This window comes from Bactrocera tryoni, chromosome 3, assembly GCF_016617805.1.
Source record: "Bactrocera tryoni isolate S06 chromosome 3, CSIRO_BtryS06_freeze2, whole genome shotgun sequence".
Taxonomy (NCBI): domain Eukaryota; kingdom Metazoa; phylum Arthropoda; class Insecta; order Diptera; family Tephritidae; genus Bactrocera; species Bactrocera tryoni.
This window is the reverse complement of record NC_052501.1, coordinates 45,457,414-45,482,082: the sequence shown is the minus strand read 5'-3', so window position 1 is coordinate 45,482,082 and position 24,669 is coordinate 45,457,414. Positions and strand designations below refer to the sequence as shown.

Sequence of the window (24,669 nt, the reverse complement as noted above, 5' to 3'; positions counted from 1 at the left end):
AACGAATTCTCCGTATTTTACAACAAAATACATGACAGTTTGCTAAAGCGTTTCGAAGCAGATGTTTTCGCATTAATACCGAGAAAAAGTGCTGCAAAGATGTGGAGTAAAATTTGAAAAAACATCGACATAAAAAATCGATCCTGGCAACATCGATGTAGAATCACAACAGCGATGGCAAACATCGATGTGTCAGAGACCTCGATCAATCGTTTGCATCCCTAGGTATGCCTCCGCTTCATTGGCGTCTCAAAGTTGGATCTGTCATTATTATGTTTCGCAATCTTCATGCGCCGAAACTGTTAATGGAAAATGACTGATTGTGACGCAGCTATCGAATACAAAGGGGTAGAATGCTTGTTTTTACGAATTCCTGTGAGTTCTAACGATTTGCCATTTCAGTTCAAACGTATTCAGTTTCCAGTGAAAATTGCATTTGAGATGAAAATCAACTGGACACAAGGATAGTCGCATAGTGTATGGCATACATTTGGAAATGCTATGTTTTTCGCACGGCCAGATATACGTGGCGTGCTCACGAGTTGGAAAACCATATTTTCTGTACACCGTAACAGAAACCAAAAACTGTTGTTTATCAAGCTGCGTTACATTGAAAAAAAAAAATGAAATGATAAATTAAACTTTTTTTCATTTCAAAAAACATAATTTCACGCAGGACAACGGCTGCGGGGTCAGCTAGTATACATCTTTATATAAGTTAGCACCAGCTAAGTTGAAACCAAAGCTAACACCAACACTATTGCGCTAAGTCAACAATTACAAAGAACTGGGAAATAGCCCAGAGGCGCGCTCAGCAAAATTGTCAATATCAGCAGCGCAATATCCGGCATGCGCCGATCAAAATTCTGGATCGACCTAAAAAAGGAATAAGCAAAATAAAACACTTGCAACAACATCCGGCATGCGCCGACCAATACCAATTGCTGACACAGGTAGAAATAGGGTATATTTAAGAGAGAATAAGTCGCATTAAGTTTTTAGTATTAATGTTTTGGTGATTCAATAAAAGTCTTGCGACCAACGAAAAAATCTTTTTTTTAAACTTGTAAAATACAAGTCGATAACTGGCGCCCGAGTCAAATAAGCTCGGCGGAGTCTAGTCGTTGAAAGTGTTAAGAGCGTTGAAAGTGTCAGAAATAAATAAAGACCATTTTTTTTTAACGTGCAACAATAAAGTGCCACAAACTAAAGACTTTAAAAGAAATTTGCCATAATAAAGTGCCAAAAACAAATAAAAACTTAAAAAAAGTGCCACATAAAAAAAAAAAAGCACCGAAGAAAGAAAGACTTTGAAAAAGTGTGCCACAATAAAAACGGCTCCACACAAAAAGTGAGATAATAACACTACAAAGAAATTGTTGAAAACAACATAAAATCAGCATAAAGTGGCGTGAAGAGGAACGTGGAACTTCCTTGACGCCCCAACGACAGCACGACACCAGCCGACCCGGAGTAAAACAGCAAGGAGTAAGCAAGAGTACCGTAAAGAAAAAAGGATATCAGCACACTTACCGGCATATCTATCAACAATGCAGCTGCTACTAATGAAAGAAAATGGATTATAAGTACTAATTATACCATATAAACCCTGTTCATAACTAAATTTACTTAGCTAAAATCTAGAAATAACAAATTGGCTTGTACAGCCTATAAAATTAAATTTTACTGAGGCTGCGATTAACCACCCTCGGGGGGACCCTCCAGCTTATAACATAAAAACAAACACTACGATTCTCCCCCAAGGGACCCTCCAGTGATTTATCAACTAAACAAAAATCGAAAAGGATAAATTAATTATAAAAAATAAAAACCAGATAATAACAACAAAAGAAAATGGCAAATCCAAATAATTTAATAAGACCACCCGTGTTAGGGAATAACACAACTCCCCCACCTGCCCAACAAATTTCCCCAGACTTGGCAAACATGATACGAGCTATGGTTTCCCAGGCTATAGAAGCCAGTGGACCAGAGCTAGTCAGGACTACTCTAGGCAATAACAATAACCCTATTATAAAAGATCAGACCATAGAAGAGCAATATAGGAATAATATGGCTGAAATGGATAAAGTCCCAGATGTCGTACGATCCTTGAGAGAATTCTCAGGAAACGACTCTGAGTTCAGTTCATGGAAAAAAAGTGTTATAAATATATATAGCGAATTATAAAGATATATGAACCCTCAAAGGGCACCCCAAAATTTTTCGGAATTCTAAATGTAATCCGGAACAAAATTGTTGGAAAAGCGGACATAGCGTTAGAATCATATAACACCCCCTTGGATTGGACAGCCATCTCCCGTTGTCGGACCACCCACTATGCCGATAAACGCGACATAGGCACTCTAGAATATCAAATGACGTGCCTTATTCAGGGAAGGAGCTCTATAAACGAATTTTATCTGAAGGTTTATAGTCAATTATCCCTAATACTTAACAAAATAGGATGCATGGAAATTGGCGAGGAGGCAGTCCATCTACTAACGGACAACTACCGTGCCAAGGCCCTGGATACCTTTGTGAGAGGACTTTACCCAAGACTTTACCAGAGGCACTACACCTTTGTCTAAAGCTGGAAAATCAAAGCTTTAGAGCACACCATGCCCACAACCAAGTGTTAAATGCACCATTAGTCCCCAGACATCAAAGTTTCAACTCTTTTATTCCTAGACAACAACCCCCCATGGCAAGGCAGGTGCAACCATTAAACTCACGATTTCCCGAATCAAGATTCTATCCCGAATTAGCCCATATACCTCACCCTCAGCAAAATTATCGCCAACCAAATTTGAGCCCCCATAGCTCCCAGCAATATCAAAATTCAAATTCGAATCCACACAATAGCTACAAACAACAAAACTCCTATAACCACTCTAGATATCCATATAACCAACAACCAAATTATCCTCCCCCAAGGCCACCTAAACCTCCTCAACCCATGGACGTGGATGAAAGCGTCAGAACAAGAGCGGTAAATTTTGTGAACCGCCCTAAGCCCCAAGAAACTGGCAAACGACCATTGAATGCATCCATGATCAACCACCCCCCAGCGAAAGCTTAAAGGAACTTTCATATAGACACGGACGAAACAACTTACGATCCATACCATGAAGACCAACATTATGACCAATACGACAACACCCAACAAACAGCTTACAGTCAGGAAACAGCTTACAATAATATAGACAAAGAACCATATGACCTAACGGACGTACATTTTTTAGACTGAATAGCTCTTCGTTGCCCTATTTTCGATGCAAAACGAAGAGCGGCGAAATACTTAACATATTGGTGGATACAGGATCTAACAAAAACTATATCCAATCCGGTCTAGTTAAAAACGAAAAAGAAAACGATAACCCCTTTTTCGCCAACTCAGTTGGAGGAAAAATAAAAATTACACAACACACATTTTTAAATCTTTTCAACTTGGAAAATTGCAGACTCAAATTCTTTCTACTACCCACACTTAAGACTTTCCATGCTATATTAGGAAACGACAGTCTAAAAGAACTTTCAGCAGTCATACACACAAGAAAAAATTTCATGGTCATAGCAAACACAGAAAGAATCTACCTAAGACAATTTAGTATACAGAATGTTAATACAATACATATTCGAGACGAACATTCTACAACAATAGGTAAAGACGAAATAAGCCAGCTAACACGAAAACACCGTAACCTATTCTCAGAACCGAACGAAAAACTGACATACACAACAAAAGTAGTAGCAGAGATACAAACAATTTCCGGCACGCCCATATATTCAAAATCTTACCCATACCCTACCAGCCTTAAACAAGAGGTGGAAGACCAAGTAAACAAGTTATTTGAAGAGGGAATCATCCGAAAATCAAGGTCATCCTACAACTCACCTGTCTGGATCGTACCCAAAAAGAACGACGCTTCAGGCGAAAAAAAGTTCCGAATGGTTATCGATTACAGAAAACTAAATACGGTCACAATTGCAGATAGGTACCCAATACCAGAAATAAATGAGGTTCTCTCTCAACTAGGAGAAAACCGAATTTTCTCTGTAATTGACTTAAAAAGCGGTTTCCATCAAATTCCTCTTAAGGAATCTGACGTGGAAAAGACAGCTTTTTCAGTGAACAATGGAAAATATGAGTTCACTAGACTGCCATTTGGTTTGAAGAATGCCCCGTCTATTTTCCAACGAACATTGGACGACATACTAAGGGAATATATAGGACGGATATGCTATGTTTATATAGATGACATTATTATATCGGGTGATTTTTTAAGAGCTTGATAACTTTTTTTTAAAAAAAAACGCATAAAATTTGCAAAATCTCATCGGTTCTTTATTTGAAACGTTAGATTGGTTCATGACATTTACTTTTTGAAGATAATTTCATTTAAATGTTGACAGCGGCTGCGTCTTAGGTGGTCCATTCGGAAAGTCCAATTTTGGGCAACTTTTTCGAGCATTTCGGCCGGAATAGCCCGAATTTCTTCGGAAATGTTGTCTTCCAAAGCTGGAATAGTTGCTGGCTTATTTCTGTAGACTTTAGACTTGACGTAGCCCCACAAAAAATAGTCTAAAGGCGTTAAATCGCATGATCTTGGTGGCAACTTACAGGTCCATTTCTTGAGATGAATTGTTCTCCGAAGTTTTCCCTCAAAATGGCCATAGAATCGCGAGCTGTGTGGCATGTAGCGCCATCTTGTTGAAACCACATGTCAACCAAGTTCAGTTCTTCCATTTTTGGCAACAAAAGTTTGTTAGCATCTTGGTTGACATGTGGTTTCAACAAGATGGCGCTACATGCCACACAGCTCGCGATTCTATGGCCATTTTGAGGGAAAACTTCGGAGAACAATTCATCTCAAGAAATGGACCCGTAAGTTGGCCACCAAGATCATGCGATTTAACGCCTTTAGACTATTTTTTGTGGGGCTACGTCAAGTCTAAAGTCTACAGAAATAAGCCAGCAACTATTCCAGCTTTGGAAGACAACATTTCCGAAGAAATTCGGGCTATTTCGGCCGAAATGCTCGAAAAAGTTGCCCAAAATTGGACTTTCCGAATGGACCACCTAAGACGCAGCCGCGGTCAACATTTAAATGAAATTATCTTCAAAAAGTAAATGTCATGAACCAATCTAACGTTTCAAATAAAGAACCGATGAGATTTTGCAAATTTTATGCGTTTTTTTTAAAAAAAAGTTATCAAGCTCTTAAAAAATCACCCGATATTTAGCAAAGACGAAAAAGAACACTCCGAACATATAGATACAATTTTTGACACCCTTACAAAAGCAAACATGAAAGTGCAAGTCAACAAATGCGAATTCTTTAAAAAACAGGTCGAGTTCTTAGGATTTGTAGTATCCTCCGGTGGAATTTCAACAAACCCATCCAAAGTACAAGCAATAGCCAACTTCCCCTATCCTCAGACGATCAAAGTCTTAATATCATTCTTAGGCTTATCTCGTTATTATAGACGATTTATCAAATATTATGCTAAGCTAGCAAAGCCGTTAATATCCTTACTTCGAGGTGAAGAAGGAAGAATGTAATGTGTAAAATCAAGAACACGTTGACATCTAAAGACGTAATTCTGTAATATCCCGATTACAGCAAAGAATTCAACCTGACTACAGATGCCTCAAAATATGCCATAGGCGCGGTCCTGGGGCAAAATGGCAAACCAATTACCTTCATTTCAAGAACATTGAACAAAGTAGAAGAAAATTACGCGGTAAATGAGAAAGAAATGCTTGCCATAATTTGGGCACTCAACTCGTTTAGAAACTACCTATACGGTACAGCAAAAGTGGTAATACACACTGACCACCAGCCCCTTACATATGCCCTAAGTAATAAAAATAACAATTCAAAGCTAAAACGTTGGCAAGCAATACTCGAAGAGTATAACTATGAATTAAGATACAAACCCGGAAAATCGAATGTAGTTGCAGACACTTTATCTAGACCATTTGAATTAAATTCATTATCAGTTGCTACCCACTCCGATGAAAGCTCATCTCACAATCTAATCCCATCTGTGGAAGGACCCATAAACGCCTTCAAAAATCAACTTTGGATCTCTTTAGGAGAAGAAGACAGCTATCAGTTTAAAATACCATTCCCGACCTACCATAGACATCTAATTACTAAACCCAATTTTTCAATGGACAACCTAGTGGCATTATTAAAACGTTACCTAAACCCTTCAGCCATAAATGGCATAATTACCTCGGAAGAAATAATGGGAAAAATCCAAGAGGTCTACCCCCTACATTTTTCCAATTATAAAATACGCTATACCCAAACAAAAGTAGAAGACTTAATAAACGAAGACGCCCAAAACGAAGAAATTTTGAAAGAACACAAACGAGCACACAGAAATAGAGATGAAAATAAGAAACAACTCATACAAAAAGTCTACTTCCCCAAAATGAAAGCAAAAATAGAAAATATTATTAAGCAGCTCAAAGTTTGTAAGGAACATAAATATGATCGTCATCCCAACAAACCGAAATTACTCGAAACCCCAATTCCCCAATACCCCGGTGAAATAGTTCACATAGATATCTATACTACAGAAAGTTAAGTTAATAAGATCAAAAGCAATAGAAGACATTAGAGAACCACTACGAGAAATAATCTTTTCTTTCGGAGTACCGAAAACAATAGTCATCGACAACGAGAAATCGCTAAACTCAGCTTCCATTCAATTCATGGTTGAAGATCAACTTGGAATTGAAATATTTAAAACACCCCCCTACACAAGTACAGTCAACGGTCAAGTGGAAAGATTTCATTCCACACTATCCGAGATCATGCGTTGCCTTAAAACAGAACAAAATCATCGCTCGTTCCAAGAGCTTTTAGATAGATCCACATATGAATACAAGTACTCCATACACTCCGCAACAGGGAAATGACCGATAGAGACATTTTTCGGCAGACGAGTTTCAATAGACCCCGAACAATACGAAAACTCACGCAGAGAAAACATAAACATACTTAGGAAAAGACAAGCGAAGGACTTAGAAACTCATAACAAAACAAGACAACCCATAAAAACATATTCCCCTGGTGAAATAATTTACGTCAGGATAAATAAACGATTAGGATCCAAACTTACCGCTAGATATAGGAAAAAAATAGTAAAGGAAGACAAATCTAGCGTGGTAATAACTGAAAAAGGACGGACAGTACATAAAAGTAACATCATGACCTAGAAACACTAATAATCTTTAAATTTTCTTATAAACGTATAACTTTTTATTTTCAGACTTATCGTACATTTAGTGTACGCAGACTTTAAAATTATGGACTATACGAACTCACAACTAGCAACATTTGACACAGGACTGACGAAAATTCAAACTGGGACCTATAGGATAATACACAAAGTTGATCTAGATGCATGCCAAAATGCATTAAATGAAATAAGCACCCCTGTAAAATCAAAGATTACTAATGAAAACCCCCTTTTACCCATCCTCATTAATGAATTAAATCTACCACAAACTTATCTAAATAGACTTAAACCAAAAGAAATCTATAGACACGATAGGAAAAGTATGGAAATGGATTGCGGGAAATCCCGATCATGATGACCTAGTTACACTGGAGAGCCAAATAAATAACATAGTAGACAATAACAACAATCAAGTAACAATAAATAAAATAGTTTTTCATCGGATAAATAAGATAACAGCCGTTTCAAATAAAATTTTGAAAGCCGTTCAATCTAGCGAAGACATACATCACAATGTTGCTATAGAATTAAAATACAAACTTAGAGTTATAAAGGAATAAATTGTCAATATAGATTATGCGATTCATTGGGCTAAAGCCGGAATTTTAAATTCATATATTTTATCAAACGAAGAATTAGAATTAGTTAAATCTGTAATTTTAAAGAATAATCTTACATTAAATAATGTTGAAGAATCATTAGAACTAGCAAATAGATATAAAAATAGCTTCAAATAACACAATGTTATTTTACATAGTAAGCATACCATTAACAAATGATGAAATTTGTGAATCAATTCTAATTAAACCAATAAAAAAGGAAAAATATATTAATAAAATCCCTTTCGAGGACATTGTAACTTGAAATGATAATAAAATATTTGCCATTAAACTAAAATGTAAAGAAAACAACAATATTAGAATTTGTAATCATAGGAACATTATAGACATTAGTAACACTTCCTGTGTCCCACAACTACTCAAGAGCGAACCAGCAGAGTGCACATTAGTCAACAATCAGCACATCCCTTCAGTTGAAAACATCTCACCTGGAATAATTCTATTAAACCAGTACAAAGGTACAATTCAAATTGACAACCAAAAAATAACCCTTGAAGGATCATATGCAGTGCAATTCCACAATTCCACGGTTATAATCGACAACCAGAAATACTCTTTTAACGAGATACTAACCAGCAAACCCCTGCCTGCTATACTGCAATCAAATATCCCCTCAAACAAGGAAGAAAAAATTTTAAGCTTAGAAATGTTGAAAGAACTTCATATTAATAACACCAAGCGGTTGGACGCATTGAAAACAACCCACACAGCAGCCCTAGTAACAAATTTTTCGCTAACGATCACTAGCATTATCTTCATAGCAAGTTTGATTATCAAGTTAATCATGAAAATAAATTTCAAGGCAGAACCAGAGCTATCGAGCTACAATCCGAACGCCAATGAGGCCGATATTAAAAAAGTCGCAACGCCCGAAATGCCTTACTTAACAGAACCCACAAGCCCAGTTTTTTATTCCAAACAAACCAGGACGTTCGTTTTTAGCGGCGGAAGAGTTAGCACCAGCTAAGTTGAAACCAAAGCTAACACCAACACTATTGCGCTAAGTCAACAATTACAAAGAACTGGGAAATAGCCCAGACGCGTGCTCAGCAAAATTGTCAATATCAGCAGCGCAATATCCGGCATGCGCCGATCAAAATTCTGGATCGACCTAAAAAAGGAATAAGCAAAATAAAACACTTGCAACAACATCCGGCATGCGCCGACCAATACCAATTGCTGACACAGGTAGAAATAGGGTATATTTAAGAGAGAATAAGTCGCATTAAGTTTTTAGTATTAATGTTTTGGTGATTCAATAAAAGTCTTGCGACCAACGAAAAAATCTTTTTTTTAGACTTGTACAATACAAGTCGATAACTTATATATGTACATATAAATCTTGTGACCGTGTGGTGTTTGTAATTGAACTGCTCCTAAACGGCTGGACCGATTTTGATGAAATTTTTTGTGTGTGTTTAAGGACATTCGAGAATGGTTTAGATTATCAATTTGGTCAACTGGAAAATGTTTTTTTAAATTAATTTTTCATTTGTAATTAATTTGGAATGTTTTACATTGGATCCGATAGATTGCGCTACCATCGCAGTATCCAATATTCAAACCTTAAATTAGCGTAAGCGTGCAATAAACAAAACGATGCCAAAGTAAAAGGCGACATCTGTAGACAAGTTTTCATAATGTAGACAGAGTTGTTCGTTCTTAAGTAATAAAATGGGTGATTCAATACATCTATCGGTAGCTATAACATTTTTTTCATATCTGCTTACTATTGGAGGGGGTATCTTGACAGGCAATTTAAAATTGCAAAAGATCTGACATAAAAAATAGCGGCATAACTGAAGTGTTGATAAAAGGGTCTATTAAAATTTGAGATATACGGAAATCTTTTCGAAGCATTGCACTAAATACGCCAGAGACATAAAATTTTACCCGCGAGATGGTTGATTTATCTGTTTTCATGTTCGTTACATGTCCAAATTGGATTGTATGTTTATCTAGCACTCATATAAACATACTCACATGCATAAATATGTTCATTCGGGTCTATAGCGCTCTTTACGCTCGACTTGTTCATGCGAAAGAAGAGAAAAAGAGGGAAACAGTCAAAAGAAGAGTGTGTATACAAACAAAACCAGGATTTTGTGTGTTTATTTTTGCTACAGTATTCTTCTTCTCTCTTTCTAATGAATTCGTTTTCTGTATTCTTTTGTATTATGCAAGTCAGGTAGTTGAACGCACAACATATTACTGTGAAAATACGCATATTTGATAATATATATATACTTATGTATATATATATTAATGACATTCAAAATGAAAATAATGATGTTGTGCGAATACAACTCATAAATACAAAAATTATATTTTAAATCATAAGCATTTGTTCAAAATTCATGTTTGCAGGAATCATTGGAATATATTGTACACATATTAAACAGAGTTTTCTCAAAAATAATACAATTGCTAAATATTTGTAATAGAAGAAAAGAACTGCAATCAAATACGCAGTGAAATAGATTATAACAGGCTCACGTGCATCCCAAAATACTGATGTCATAACCTTTCCAGCCGCTTTTTTGTTTTCCACGCCGGAGAACCGGTTCATCATGTGCAGTCCACTAGAATGACTGTCGATTGGACTCCAGTGGGCTTTCGGCTTTATTCCTATTAGATAGCACTTAAACACTTCTCAGAATTAGTTATTCGTTGTTTTTGTTGGATTATGAACTTGCGAGGCACCTACTTTGCTCATTTCGCCTGTTTCCAGCTTAGCAAATATCTTTTCAACATTTGATTTCCCTGAGCCCAAATTCAACAATATTTTCCCCAAAAAAGAAATGCTTTATTAACACATGAAATGCTTTATGTTCCATTTTTTTTGTAAACTAACACAAGTTGCTTCACAAAAATGCTATATCTCATTAACTAATAGTAATAATCCAACTAATAGAAATCATATAGATGGTAGTAGTAGTATTATATATGTATCAGCCACAGTGAAGCGTGGACGGGTCCTCTAGTAATATATATAGTATAATATCTAACGCAGGATCACAACAGGTGCTACTCGGACTGAGTAGGCAATTGAGAAGCAAAGTCCTCTCTCGACGAACAAAAACCAAACTCTATAAGTCACTCAAAATTCCCGTCCTGCTATATGGTTTAAGGTCCTTTGCGCGTTGGCCACGGCGAATATCGCATTCGATGGAACGATGAGCTGTATGGAATATATGACGACATTGACATAGTTCAGCGAATTAAAAGACAGCGGCTACGTTGGTTAGGTCATGTTGTCCGAATGGACGAAAACACTCCAGCTCTGAAAGTATTCGACGCAACACCCAGCGGGGGAAGCAGAGGAAGAGGAAGACCTCCACTCCGTTGGAAGGGCCAAGTGGAGAAGGACCTGGCTTCGCTTGGAATATCCAATTGGCGCCACGTAGCGAAAAGAAGAAACGACTGGCGCGCTGTTGTTAACTCGGCTATAATCGCATGAGCGGTGTCTACGCCAATAAAGAAGAAGAACTGGAAGCTTTACTCGGTGAAGATTTTCGAAGTACAAAATGATAACATCTAATGCGGAGGAATTCAGATATGCCATATTTAACGGGTGATGCAAGTAGAGAAAAATTTTTCAATCGCATTTTTTGACAGATCACGCGTGAGTCTTGTCAAGCTGTCATATTATTTTTGTTCAGTATTGTTTGGGATTTCATCATGGATAGACTTTCGCCTGAACAGCGTTTACTTGTATAAATCGTATTAAAGTTACTTCTAAGCCAAAAAAAATAAGACTTAAAGCAGAATTTAAAGAAACAACTTGTAATTTTCTACACTTTACTACTAATTTTAAAATTATTGTTTTATAAAATTTCCTTACTTAATTTCAGCAAAATTATTATCTGCAGCCATTTTTGCCCTCCCTAGTAATTTAGCAAACATTACATTAATTTGAATGCATACTTTTGGGAGTTGGTTGACTCATTCCATTTCCTCAGAAGTGTACATTCTTTATATTGGTAATGTAAAAACCTCATGGAAGAATTTCTGATTGCGAATCTCTTCTCAATCGCAATAAAAGAGAAACATTTTTGAATTTACTGGAGATAAAAATTGAGTCACTTACGAGCACATTAAGTAAAAACTGGGAAGTATCAACTATCTACTATGCGCTGCTCCTCTACGGCCAAAGAGTCAGCAATTGGATCATCTAAAAGAAGCAATCGCCCAGAAGTGCCCAGTTTTGGCTAATAGGAGATGAATCATCATCAGGACAATGCCAACACATCGATAGGGACTCGCCAGAAGCGCTAGGAGCTTGACTGACTTAATATTATGCATTTACCTTATAGTTTGGAAATGGCATCAAGTGATTTTCACCCGTTCTTGTCTATGGCGAATTTGTTGGTGAAAAAGCGATTGCCCTAGTTTTTCTTAATAGGGACGAGGATTTCTATTAAAGTATCATTATAAAATTAAAACGGGAAATATTTCACCAAAATCGGATAGTTCTAACTGAGCTAAATAAACTAAAAATAAAAATTAAGTAATATGTAAGTAATTACCATATTAAAAAAAACTGAAGGAAAAACACAGATCATTCACGTTTACAGTCATTTTGCGACTGTGATTGTTGCTAATTTTGGGTAGCTAGTCATAGATTAATAAATTACAATAAAAAATCTAAAAATAAGTCTAAAGAGATATTGAAAGGTTTTTTATGGTTCTTTGCAAAATTTACGCACCTTTCATGATTAGCAGAAACTCAATATAATTATATTATATATATTTTTTTATATTAATAAAAATTTACAATTAATAGTGGTTGTCAACAAATTCAGTACCCAAAATATACAAATAGCTGCCTAAAAAGCTTTACATTGCCTAAAACCACTTATTATGTAGAAAAATTGCGTTTTCACTAAACAGACATTTTACATTTTGAACTCACGTTAAGTTAAACAGAAGCGTTATGTTTCGCTCTTGCATTTGATGCCAAATTTGCTAAAATCGGTTCATATTTGACGGAGTTATCGCGATTTTTCGCTGGGCAGGCAGCTTACTTCCTGATTATGGGCGCCTGTTGCAGCAGCAGGCGATTACTGCTGATTTTACACATTCGATTTTTCAATTTTTAGCGTTAAGCCATAAAGCGCCTGCTAAGAGCGCTATTACATGAAGCAACTTTTGTTGCTGATTCTCGGGCGATTCTCTTTTGCTGTTGCCCATTACCTTCACACGAGCAACTTGTGTTGCGCAACTCTGTTCGAGTTTTTTTCTCATTCCCTTTCACTTTACTTTAACCCATTGTCGTTTCTTTTTTCCTTATAGGTATTTGGACCACTCTATCACATATATTAATCAGCTCTGTCAATTAAGAAATACATTTTGTTTATTAAAACAAAGATATATCACCCTTTTTACTATCGTCTGAATCAATTTGTATGGCTTCCTAAATACATTTCACAATATCCTTAATTAATTAGATTTTTTCGTCATACTCCATTTTCTAAAATATTAATATTATATTATGTACATATATTTGAATACATTATTTGCAAATTACTTACCAAAAGATGAAATTAAATTTTTTAAATATATTCAAAAAATTAATTTAAAAAAAGATACGGAAACGCTATGTACTAAGAAAGAAAGAACACGAATGCCAAAAAACGTCGTAGCGAACTGTTACGAATAAGAACACAAAGCTCGTCGCCCCCTCGCCAATAAATCAAGAGTTGCCGCAACAAAAGTTGCTTCGTGTAATAGCGCTCTAATGAAATCACTGATAATGTTAATTTGGCAGTCTTACGTCTGAGCTCCAACGGGCAATGCTAATTAACATAGTGAGTACATGCAATACCGAATTGAACAGAGCGGTAGCTGTAGAGAGAGGGAATGTTGGCAGAGTATTTTAAATGCGAAATTATAATGTAAAAGATCAAAAAATAAAACTAACTTGCTTATGAAATGAAACAATAGTTTTTTAGTTTAAATTTTAGTTTTATTTTGTATATTATATTATCTTAGCATATATCTTAAAAATTTACAATGTAAAATTACAGGGAATTCAGTTAAAAATATATAAAAATACATTTTAATTTAGTTAAGTTTAAGTATATGCTTCTATACATATTTTTGCAATTGTTTGTATATTTTAGGGTCAATAAATATTTATTAACTGTTTATACATAAAATTTGTAGAAATATTTTTAAATGTATAATATCGCTTAAGATTACTTCTTTTAATTACAAAAAAGTAAATACTAGTACTTATGCTTAGTAGTTGTAGGTTTTTAAAATGTAATGTGTATTCAATTTATAAATTATTATTCTTTATTTAAATCTGTATAGAGTCCAAAAATATTAACATCCTCTTATGCTGCTTATACTTATTATTTTTATATTTATTTTTAATTCTATAATTTCATTTAAATACTTAATTGCTACAGCTGAGGTTTCTCAGTGCTTCTGGAACTCATTAAGTTTAACTCTTATTGCTTTAATTAGTTCTTCACGTAGATAATGTAGTTGTTTGTACATGTTTTTGCATTGCAATGGGATATGGCTGAATGGGAAAATCTCATTTTATACTTTTATGTTTGAGTTTAGGTAGATATTATGTGCAATGATTTTATATTTTTATCAAAAATATGATGATTCAGTATTTTATATTTTTTAATAAAAATATGATGAATCAGTAAGATGATTTTTAATTTTACAAAATTTTTGGAATTTTTTTTATTAGCATTGAAAATTGTATATATTTTATCAAATATATAACACACGGGCGGGTATTACGTCGGCTCTTAATTTTTTTATTAATATTCTCGAATTTTTAAAAATTATTTTTATATAATTTTCCACAAAATTTGTAATTTTTTTTTGCTATTTTGGTTCAGTATTAAATAAAAAATATTTTTAAAAGGTTAACAATATAAAATATTTGATTTCAGTAGAAAAAATTTTACATACATATATAGACTCAAATATGTAAATAGGGAAAACAATTACGAATTACCATAAAAAAGTATACCCTTGAAATATAGAAATTTAGTTTTTATACAATTTAAACAATTTTGAACCAAATAACTACAGTATTCATACAAATTTATTAATAATAATTACAAAAGGTAGTAATTTTAATAAAGAATGGGTTTTTTAACATAGCTGGATCATTTTATTTTTAAACCAGAACTAATAAAAATAGCAACAAATTTTTAAATATTTTCTCGTCATTTAAAATTTTAAGTAGGTTTTTTCTATGAAGCTAAAACAGCTGAGTCGATTTACATATTATTTTTTTTTTTAATTTTTAATTAAAATAAAAAACAAGTTCAAACATTTTTAAAATATTTTTTTTTTAAGATTTAAATATTTTTTAAAATTATTTTTTCTTTTTGTTTGTAATTTCAATTCTAAAATTTATTTTGCTTTACTTCTTCTTCCGAAGTGGCATTTACTAATTTTTGTTTTAAAGTTTTCAATTACACTTTAATTTCCTCTTTCAACTTAACTCATCACTAAAGCAATTTATAAATCATTAATTATGTCAGATGGTAAATGCCAACGCTTTGATACCCGCCGCCGCCGCTTTGATTTAGGGTGCCTGGAAGCCATATACATACATATATTTAATTTTAAATAATTGTTGCCTCTTTTTAATTACGTTTCACATTTAAATTTTGTTGTACTTTTTGTTTTTGTTTAAATATTATAGGCTTCGATTGCCAGCGGCGCTGCCGCCCATTTATTTCCACTGCTGCGCTGACTGACAACTTTTAATGGTTGCTGATGCCACACAACCGCATGTACGCGCTTGCCCCGTAACTTCACACAACACTACAACAACGCATCACGAAATAATACAGTTCTTGTCCTTGTCACTCATATCCGTCGGTTTTCGTTTGCGATCATAGGCGAGCGCATCGTTGGGCACATAGCTGACGCGCACACCCCCATAATGTCGCCGCTGCGGCAACTGATACATCATATAGTCTTCGGAGGAGGACGAGGATGACGAGCAAGTGGAACAAACGCTCGAGGCATCATCCGATTCATCGTCGCCACAATGCGTGACAGGCTGTGCTGCGGATGTGCTGCTTGTGTTAGAAGCGCGTTGTAACACCGATGGTGGTCCTTGATAGGAGGAGGAGAGCGGTTGTGTTGTCACGTAGGTGTCGGCGCGCGTTGTGGAATGCGAGCGGTAACCGTTGCTGCGATGACCCGATGATTTGCGACGCCGTCTGCGACGCGATGAGTGATGACCGCTACCGCCGGAAGAACGTTCACCGCTGCAGCAGTCTTTGCTCTTGCTCCGCTCATGGTCGCGGTCTCGGTCACGGTCACGGTCACGATCGCGCTCACGGTCGCGTGTGCCCGCGCCGTTGCCGGAGTAGCTGCGTGAACGCGGCAGTGGGTCTGGTGGTAAACCTTCGAAGCGTACACCTTTCTTTTTCACCTCACCCGTTGCGCCGCTCATTGGTGATGAGGATGAAGCGCCGCTGAGTATGGACACTGGATATATGGGTGGTTGACCGGATTGCGTAGACTGTGGCGAGGTTATTGAGCGCTCGCCGCCTGAGGCTGTGGGTGAGCCCATCAATTCGGGCGGTAGCGTGGTCGAAGCTACCGACAAATTGGGTGTGGGTAGCTCGCCGATGTCGGAGGGTAGTGCTGAAGTGATCGGATCACCATAGTCTTGTGCGAATTGTTGCGAGGTAGTGTGTGTGCCAGTCGATGGTGGCTGTGTAGCCGGTCGTCCAGTAAGTTCGGGCATACTCGAGGTCATAGAGCTTTCCATTTTCGAGACATGTTGCATATGACGCGGTAGGTTATATGTATGTGAGCCGGGATGCGGCGGCTTACTAGGCCAAGCTGCATCTAAGTTGAGCGACATCTCATTGAAGTTATAAGCAGCCTCAGATTTCAGCTCCATTGGTTGTGGCATCAAATGTGTGTATTCGCCAGGTGAGATCAGCGGTGATAGATTCTGTGAAGATGTTGAAGGCGCACCGCCTGATAAGTCTGTAAAATCACCAGCACTGCGACTACCAATCGCATGTTCCAAATCCTTGACCACACCGCCGTCAGAGTCTGATGTTGGGTAGCTTTGTTTTGTTGGATCTCTAAGCGTCACATCATCTGCACCACTGACTGGCGCAGCGCTATCACCCCCTCTATCGCTACCAACATTCATATCGGTGGCGGTTGGTCCACCACCCGTACCCGCACAAACTATACCCGCCGCTATCTGTTGACTCTGCAACTGATACATCGCTTGATTGAAGCTATTTTGGTGCTGTTGTTGTTGCATTGGTGACATTGGCGGTGAACTGGATGCATGACTGCTGGGTATGCGCGTCTGCGGACGCACACGTTGCGTTGGCGGTGTCGGTGTGGTGTACATGCCAGCACCCGAACTATCCGATGGTGTGGGCGGTTCACCTTTACTGCAAGCAATTGAACAGTAAATGCAACCGCGACGTGGCAAGAATGCACGTCCCAAAAGCGAACAGCGACATGTGTTGCAAGAGAAACATTCGTCCGTCGCATGCCAGTGTTGGCCGTCGTGGCTCATTTGACCCTGATCCACACCAATGGACTCGCTGCAGTAGTCACAGTACTCGGCGAACATCGCGTCGAAGCAGAGCAGACAATACGGCTTGCCCTCGCGCATTATATAACGTTGACCGCCTAGCTGTTTCTCGCACTCCTGACACGCGAAGTGGTTCATATGCCAGGCACGTCCTTCCGCTTCGGTGCATTCATCGGCAAGGATTATCTGCGCCAAGGAGAGCAAGAAAGAAACGGAAATGTTAAATAAATTTAAAAGTTGAAAAGTGAGCTGTTAAGCAGACATAAAGAAGACGTAAAGAATACCCTGAAATGAGCAATAAGTACAGCAGTGCAGTGAAAGTTCTCATGGGAAGAGTTAGCCGTGCAGTTCGAAAACTTTTGCGGAAACTTTGATTAGAAATGCTGGGCTGCATCTTTGGGGAGTGCAATGCGCTTTTAAATATGTGAGTCGAGTCAGTGTGGCAACACCCAAGGCTGTGCGTTTGGAACTGAGTGCGGTGGTTAGTAGAAAATTAGCGAAGGTGTTTGCTGTTAGTTCACACGCTTCGTAGAAGTTTGCTAAAGTCGTATGTCTTGTGGTTTTACACTCGAAAGCGGATTTCGAAAGCAGCTTAAACGTAGATTGTGGGTGTAAAATGTTAGATAACTTCAAATTTAAACAGATGAGAGTTTTCTGAACATAAGCCATTGAAAGTAGGGTTTGCTGTAGACTTTTTCATTGTAGGAATATGGTGAATAGGAATTATAGACATTTCGTGAATTTCCCAACTAACATAAATATTAAATTAAGATGAACAAAACACCTGAATACTAGAAACCCTTTAACTGACCTCATACTGTATTTTCCCATAAATCAACTTCTAATAAACTAACGGATATTTTTAGACCTGTGGTTTTCAATTAGGCAATCCTTTTTTCGGAATTGCTATTTTTGACAGCAGTTATCTGAATTATATTCAGTTTGGAGTGCCATTTCACAAGAATAGACTTTCTCCCGAAAAAAAATGTCACAATTGGGAAATGATAAGTCACCAATTATTGTTGAAACGCCTTTACATCTTTAAAAAGTCTACCTTTGAGCAGAGGGAATCATTGCTCCATGTTTCTTCAAAAATTATGAAGGTCATAATGTTGCAGTTAATATAGGTATATTATAGAGCCATGATTAATGACTTTTTTGTGTCTGAATAATCCTAATCCATCCAATTATGGAGGGAACATTTCTCTAACCTGCTGAATGACAGTGAAAGCTGAACATCAGGAGAAGGTGAAACCGATTCCCCAATTGATGACGATGAAGCCGACCGAGCTATTAAAATACGACGGCGAAGAACTGATAAGGAGCATTCATCAGCTTCTTTACAGAATATTCGACGAAAGTATGCTCGGTGATTGGAATTTCAGTGTGCTCTGTCTAATTCACAAAGAGGGAGACAGCATAATCTGCGTCAACTACCTTGGGATAAGTCTCTTCAACATCGCATATAAGATTCTTTCGAGCGTACTGCGAGATGTGATGGATTAAAGCCCACCGTAAACAAACCTTATCAGTGGGATCAAAAGCTTCATCAGCATCGTAAAGCATCCTTCCCAGCCGTTCGATATCAAACGAGGTTCCAGACAAGGCGACTTCCTTTCGTGTGACTTCTTCAACATACCTTTGGAGAAAATAATTCGAGCTGCAGAACTAAACAGAGAAGGTACCATCTTCTATAAGAGTGTACAGCTGCTGGCATACGTCGATGATATTGACATCATTGACCTTAACAATCGCGCCGTTAGTTTTGCTTTCTCCAAGAATGATAAGGAAGCGAAGCAAATGGGTCTGGAGGTGAACGAGAACAGGACGAAATATCTCCTGCCATCAAACAAACAGTCGTCGCATTCGCGACTAGGCTCCCACGTCACTGTTAACAGTCATAAATTCGAAGTCGTAGAAAATTTCGTCTATCTTGAAACCAGCATTAACACCAACAACAATGTCAGCCTTGAAATCCGACGGAGAATAACTGTTACCAACAGGTGCTCCTTCGGACTAAGTAGGCGATTGAGAAGTAAAATCCTCTCTCGACGAACAATGACCAAACTCTTACAAGTCAGTCATCACCCCCGTCCTGCTATTTGGTGCAAAGGCATGGACGATGACACCATTTGATGAGTCGGCGTTACGAGTTTTAGAGAGAAAAGTTCTGCGGACGGTTTATGGTCCTTTGCGCATTGGCAACTGCGAGTATCGAATTCGGTGGCACTATGAGCTGTATGAGTTATACGACGTCATTGACATATGTAGCTCAGCGAATTAAAAAACAGCGGATTCGCTGGATAGGTCATATTGTCCGAATGTGTGAAATTAGACCAGCTCTGACAGTATTTGACGCAGTACCCGCCGGGAGAAATAAACGAAAAGAAAGACCTCCATTCCGTTGGAAGGACCAGGTGGAGAAGGACCTGGCTACACTTGGAATCTCCAATTGGCCCCAAACAGCAAAAATGAAGAACGACTGGCGCGCTGTCGTAAACTCGGCTATAACCGCGTAAGCGGTGTCTACGCCAATAAAGAAGAAGAGAAAAAAGCCACGCTGGTCTCTTGATCGACAAACCCTTATCATTATAATAAAGCTAAGTTTACCTTATATGCGTTTATTTCTTTTTGAAAACCATATGTAAGATGGCAGTGAGCAAAGTTTGCGATTAGAGAATGGCGAATAGAAGAGAGCAATTATGTAAAGTTCAATTAGTGACTTTTGTAAATATTTTAATTTATTTGTTTATTTACAAACAAATAAAAGTTATCCTAAAACACTCTGCAAAGGTCCCATAGTGGTTAAAAATAATATCAAACTTACCTCATCACAGGCAGAGCAGCGGGGCTTCAATGTCTCTGCATGATGACGTCCACAATAGAGACGGCCATCGCGGTGAAAGTAAATGAGATCGACTAGCAGCTCATGGCAAATGCAGCAAATGAAGCAACCGGCGTGCCATGAAGCATTCGGACCCAGGCGTGTAGCGAATACAGCAATGTCGCCGGTGGAAATCAATTCATCACACTGAAATGAGAAAATATGATAAATGCAGTGAATTTTAAATAATAAAAATGCTACTGATTAAAGCATAAATAAACGCGACTTCAAGAAAGGAAAGCGAATTAGTGAGGAAATCCTTTAGCTTGGTTTTAATTTCATTTACGTACATATATCTTGGCTATATACATATACATATATACATATTTAGTTTACTTGACAATAATCGATAGACAAATCTGAAAATGCGCCCACACACTCATGTATACTCGTAAAGCAAATTGTATTAAGTTTGTTATGCAATACCAAATGGTTTTCTTACACACACGCACTCTTATTGATAATTTCCACTCGCACACTGCTTTACTGCGCGCTTGAGTGTGTTTGTGTTTGCCCACTTGTTAGTGCCGTTGAGTTAAGTTGCTTGTTTGTTTAGTGTGGCTTCAACACGTTTCGTCGCCGGCTAAGTGACAGTGACACGGCAGCGCAGTCTTGTCCTGTGTCAATGCCAATGTCAGTGACAGTCAAATTGACAGTTTCTGCCGATGCGATGCTGCATACAATTACTTTGCACTAGTACAATCAGTCATACATATTACATATATACATACTATATGTATGCTTAGTATATGTATAGTCTTTTGTAAATAACTACGCATTCGAGGAGTACTGAGTATGTTATTTTATTGAATTTGGTTAATTGCATTTGGCGTGTTGGTGGAAATGCTATAAGCACCAGCATACTTCATATTCATATTCACGTTTGTTCGGCTAATGAAGCGCAAAAATTAGCTTCAACTAATCTTAGTTGAGAATCTTTGAAAAGTATGAGAAATATAGGATATTTACTAATAGATGACTTTAACTCGAGTGACAATAAAATGGAAAGAAGAAAGACTTCATCAAACTTAAATAAGAACTAGATGTGGCAGCTATATGTTATAGTGACCCGATCTGAACAGTTAGCTTGAATATTGTGGCTTCGATTTTGAAAATAATCTATGCCAAATTTCGTGAATCTATCCTGCCAAATAAACAAGTTTTCTATATATGTAAAGTTCTATTTTTTTTGGTCGGTTTGTATGGCAGATATATGACAACAAATTAGCAGCTTCGAGGTTAGAAAAGGATTCATACAAAATTTGAAATCGTTAGCTCATAAAGTGAGTGGGTACATAGAGACAGACAGATAGACATGGTTAAATCGATACGTTGATCATTGTTATATCTATATAAATAAAAATGAATACCAAAAATGTATGTACGCGCATAACTCAATAACGCCTGGACCAATTTGGCCAATTCTTTTTCTTAAATGTTTGTTGAAGTCAAGGATGGTTTTTACGGCGAGAAAAATTCGAATAGTTTCCGGAAAACCCCTAAAAACAGCCTTTTTCTTTTCCCCATACAAACGTTACAATAGATATGAATGTTTGTTTGTTAGTAACACTAAGAGAACGGTTGAACCAATCTTAATGAAATTTTTAAAGGTTGTTTGTTGTGGATCGGGAAAGGTTTAGAAACAAAATACCTTATACTTTTCATGAGGAGAAGTCCTAAAATTGGACAATTTCAAAAAGTAACATTTTCCATACACATTTTTTTCAATTTTTGTTTGTTTTGTTTTTCAATATTTTGATTTGAAAATTATTTGAATCGTTCAATTGCGGTCGCTTACTTTTTTATTCCGGCTATCCAAAGGAAAAATTATTGAAAATTATTCAGTGAAAACTTTATGTATGTTTGAGACGATGTGATCAATTACAGATTGAAATTTGTTACGAAGCCACGAAGAGATGGCGCTAATATTGGTCGGCGTTCTTTTGCCTTCAACGTATGGCAGCCCAAGAAAAGGCAAGCATTACTCCCAAAATGCGATGACATACGTGCGGAATTATGGGTCGCGGTCAATCAGCTAGCGATCGTAACAATATCACAGCACGACTTATTAAACAATAGCAGCGATGTTTGATGGTCTTTATCTTGAATCAACCTATGGTATATATGGTGCTGTTAGATGCTGAATGTATTCTGTTGAGTAGCAGAAAAGAGTTTGCCGCGCGCACACATTCTTCTTTGGATGCGGATGGTGATTACACCAGATCAAATTGATGAAATCATTTCAGCGAAAGTTCCTGATTCAGATATTGCAAATTGGTGAAATCGATCAAATACGTTTGCAAGTACGTCACCAAAGAAAGCAACATAGCGGTTATTAGCCTTGAATGATATGAGATCAGCAGTATCAAATGGGTCGATATGTGAACCGCAATAAAGCGCTTTGTAGGATGTTTACTTTTGCAACTCATGAAAGTTTTCCGACTTCATTTAAGTCATTGCGTATTGTGAATGGTACAGTGTGTGCAACTTTTTGAGAAGCATGCCAGCAGTATCAATCAGTATCGACATATCAGCCTTCAAATTCGCGTTAATTATGGGATACGAAAAAATGACATTGCCGATGACATTTTACATTGTATTCGCTAAGAATTGGAAATGGGCAAATTTCGGTTGATACTTCCAGTGGTTTGATATCAATTTCACCTCCCTTTTGTCAATTCACTTCAACGGAAGATGTACTCATCACGAATGTTTATCCGAACATTGGCCAAATTATCGTAACTGCGATAGCTTGAGTGCACGAGCAATTTTAGCAGACAAAATTACCGATGTTAATGACTTAAACTGGAAGATTCAAAGTCAAATTCTGGGAGGTTTGCGCTCATATTAATCGATCGATCGTCTTGACAAGGAAGACGAAACCGTAAATTATCGAGTGGAATTTCCAAATTCTTTGGAGAGGCTTGGTATGCCCCAGCATCATTTGCGTCTTAAAGTTGGATCTGTCATTATTATATTTCACAATCTTCATGCGCCGAATCTGTGTAATGGAACCTGACTGATTATGACGCATTATCGAATACAAGGGACAGCCATTTCAGTTTAAACGTATTCAATTTCCAGGGAAAATTGCCCTTGCGTTGACAATCAATAGGACACAAGGAAATCGGGAAATGCTATGTTTTTCACACGGCCAGATATATGTGGCGTGTTGACGAGTTGGAAACCCATTTTCTCTGTATATTTACGCACCAGAACAGAAATCAAAAAATTGTTTATTGAGCTGCGCTACATTAAAAAAAAATTTAGAAAAATCGAAAATAAATCATTTTCGACACAATATAATTTCAACTTTTCATTTCAAAACACATAATTTCACGCAGGACAACGGCTGCGGTGTCAGCTAGTACACTTTATAAAATATCCGACCCTTTGGGAGATACAAACTTTTTGTACCCTGTTCTGGGTATAAATATGTCTGGGGAGTGAGTTGGGATGGTTCTCAATCACTATGCCAAATATGAGCACGATCTGTCAACCAGTTTGTTTATAGCAGCTGCTTAAGTCGGTACACTTCAGTAGTGTGTTGCGATTTTTATAATGGATAAAAATATCGAAGATAGAATTTGTCTAAAATTATATATTTCTAATCAAATTACGTGTGCGGCATTGTTGAGAATGTTGGAAAAGGCTTACTGTGATTCTGTTTTATCAAAAACAAAAGCTTACGAGTGGTACAAAGCCGTTCTGAACGACCGTCAAACTCTTCAACTGAAGAAAATATTAAAAAAGTGAGGATATGGTGATTGAAAATCGTCAGCCAAGGGTTAGAGAGACGGCTAGAGAGCTCGACATCTCTCGCGGGTCCTTTCGAATGATATTATGGGTAAGAAACGCGTTCCTTTTCGACTCATCCCGATAAAGATGAGCTTTATTTCTTTTTGGAAAGGCTTGATCATACGAATTCCGATCCCACATTCTTTGAGACCAATATAACTGAGTATGAGATATGGGTTTATGAGGTTGACATGCAAACAAGTCAACAATCATCGTAAGGAAGGGGGAAAAAAAACAAGCGCAGTACCATCGATCAACCTCCGTATTCACCAGATTTGGCACCGTGTGTATTTTTCTTGCTCCCCAAACTGAAGTTGTCTCTCCGTGGAACCCGTTTTCAGTCGATCGAAGATAAAACAAAATTCGCTGAAGAAGGTGAAGGTCATCTCAAAAAATATGTATCTTATGAAAAGTGTTTTGAGGACTGGGCAAATTGTTTGCATAAGTGTATTACATCTGAAGGGTTTACTTCCAAACAGCAGTTCCAGGGTTACTGCCTTTTTTAAAAATTGGCTTCAACTGTTGTTAAGGGACAACAAAATTTC

At 37.2% G+C, this 24,669-nt stretch overlaps 1 protein-coding gene across 1 annotated transcript in view; it reads right to left on the bottom strand.

The window, feature by feature from the left end:
- Positions 1-15,261: 15,261 nt before the first annotated feature.
- Positions 15,262-24,669, bottom strand: part of LOC120772136 (protein prickle) — a 92,990-nt gene continuing 83,582 nt past the window's right edge. Inside the window, exons 5-6 of the mRNA XM_040100554.1 lie at positions 20,270-20,473; positions 15,262-17,628 (exon numbers count right to left, since the gene is read on the bottom strand). Coding sequence (XP_039956488.1) covers positions 15,700-17,628; positions 20,270-20,473 — 2,133 coding nt within the window. The 3' untranslated portion in view covers positions 15,262-15,699. The remainder of the gene's footprint in view (positions 17,629-20,269; positions 20,474-24,669) is intronic.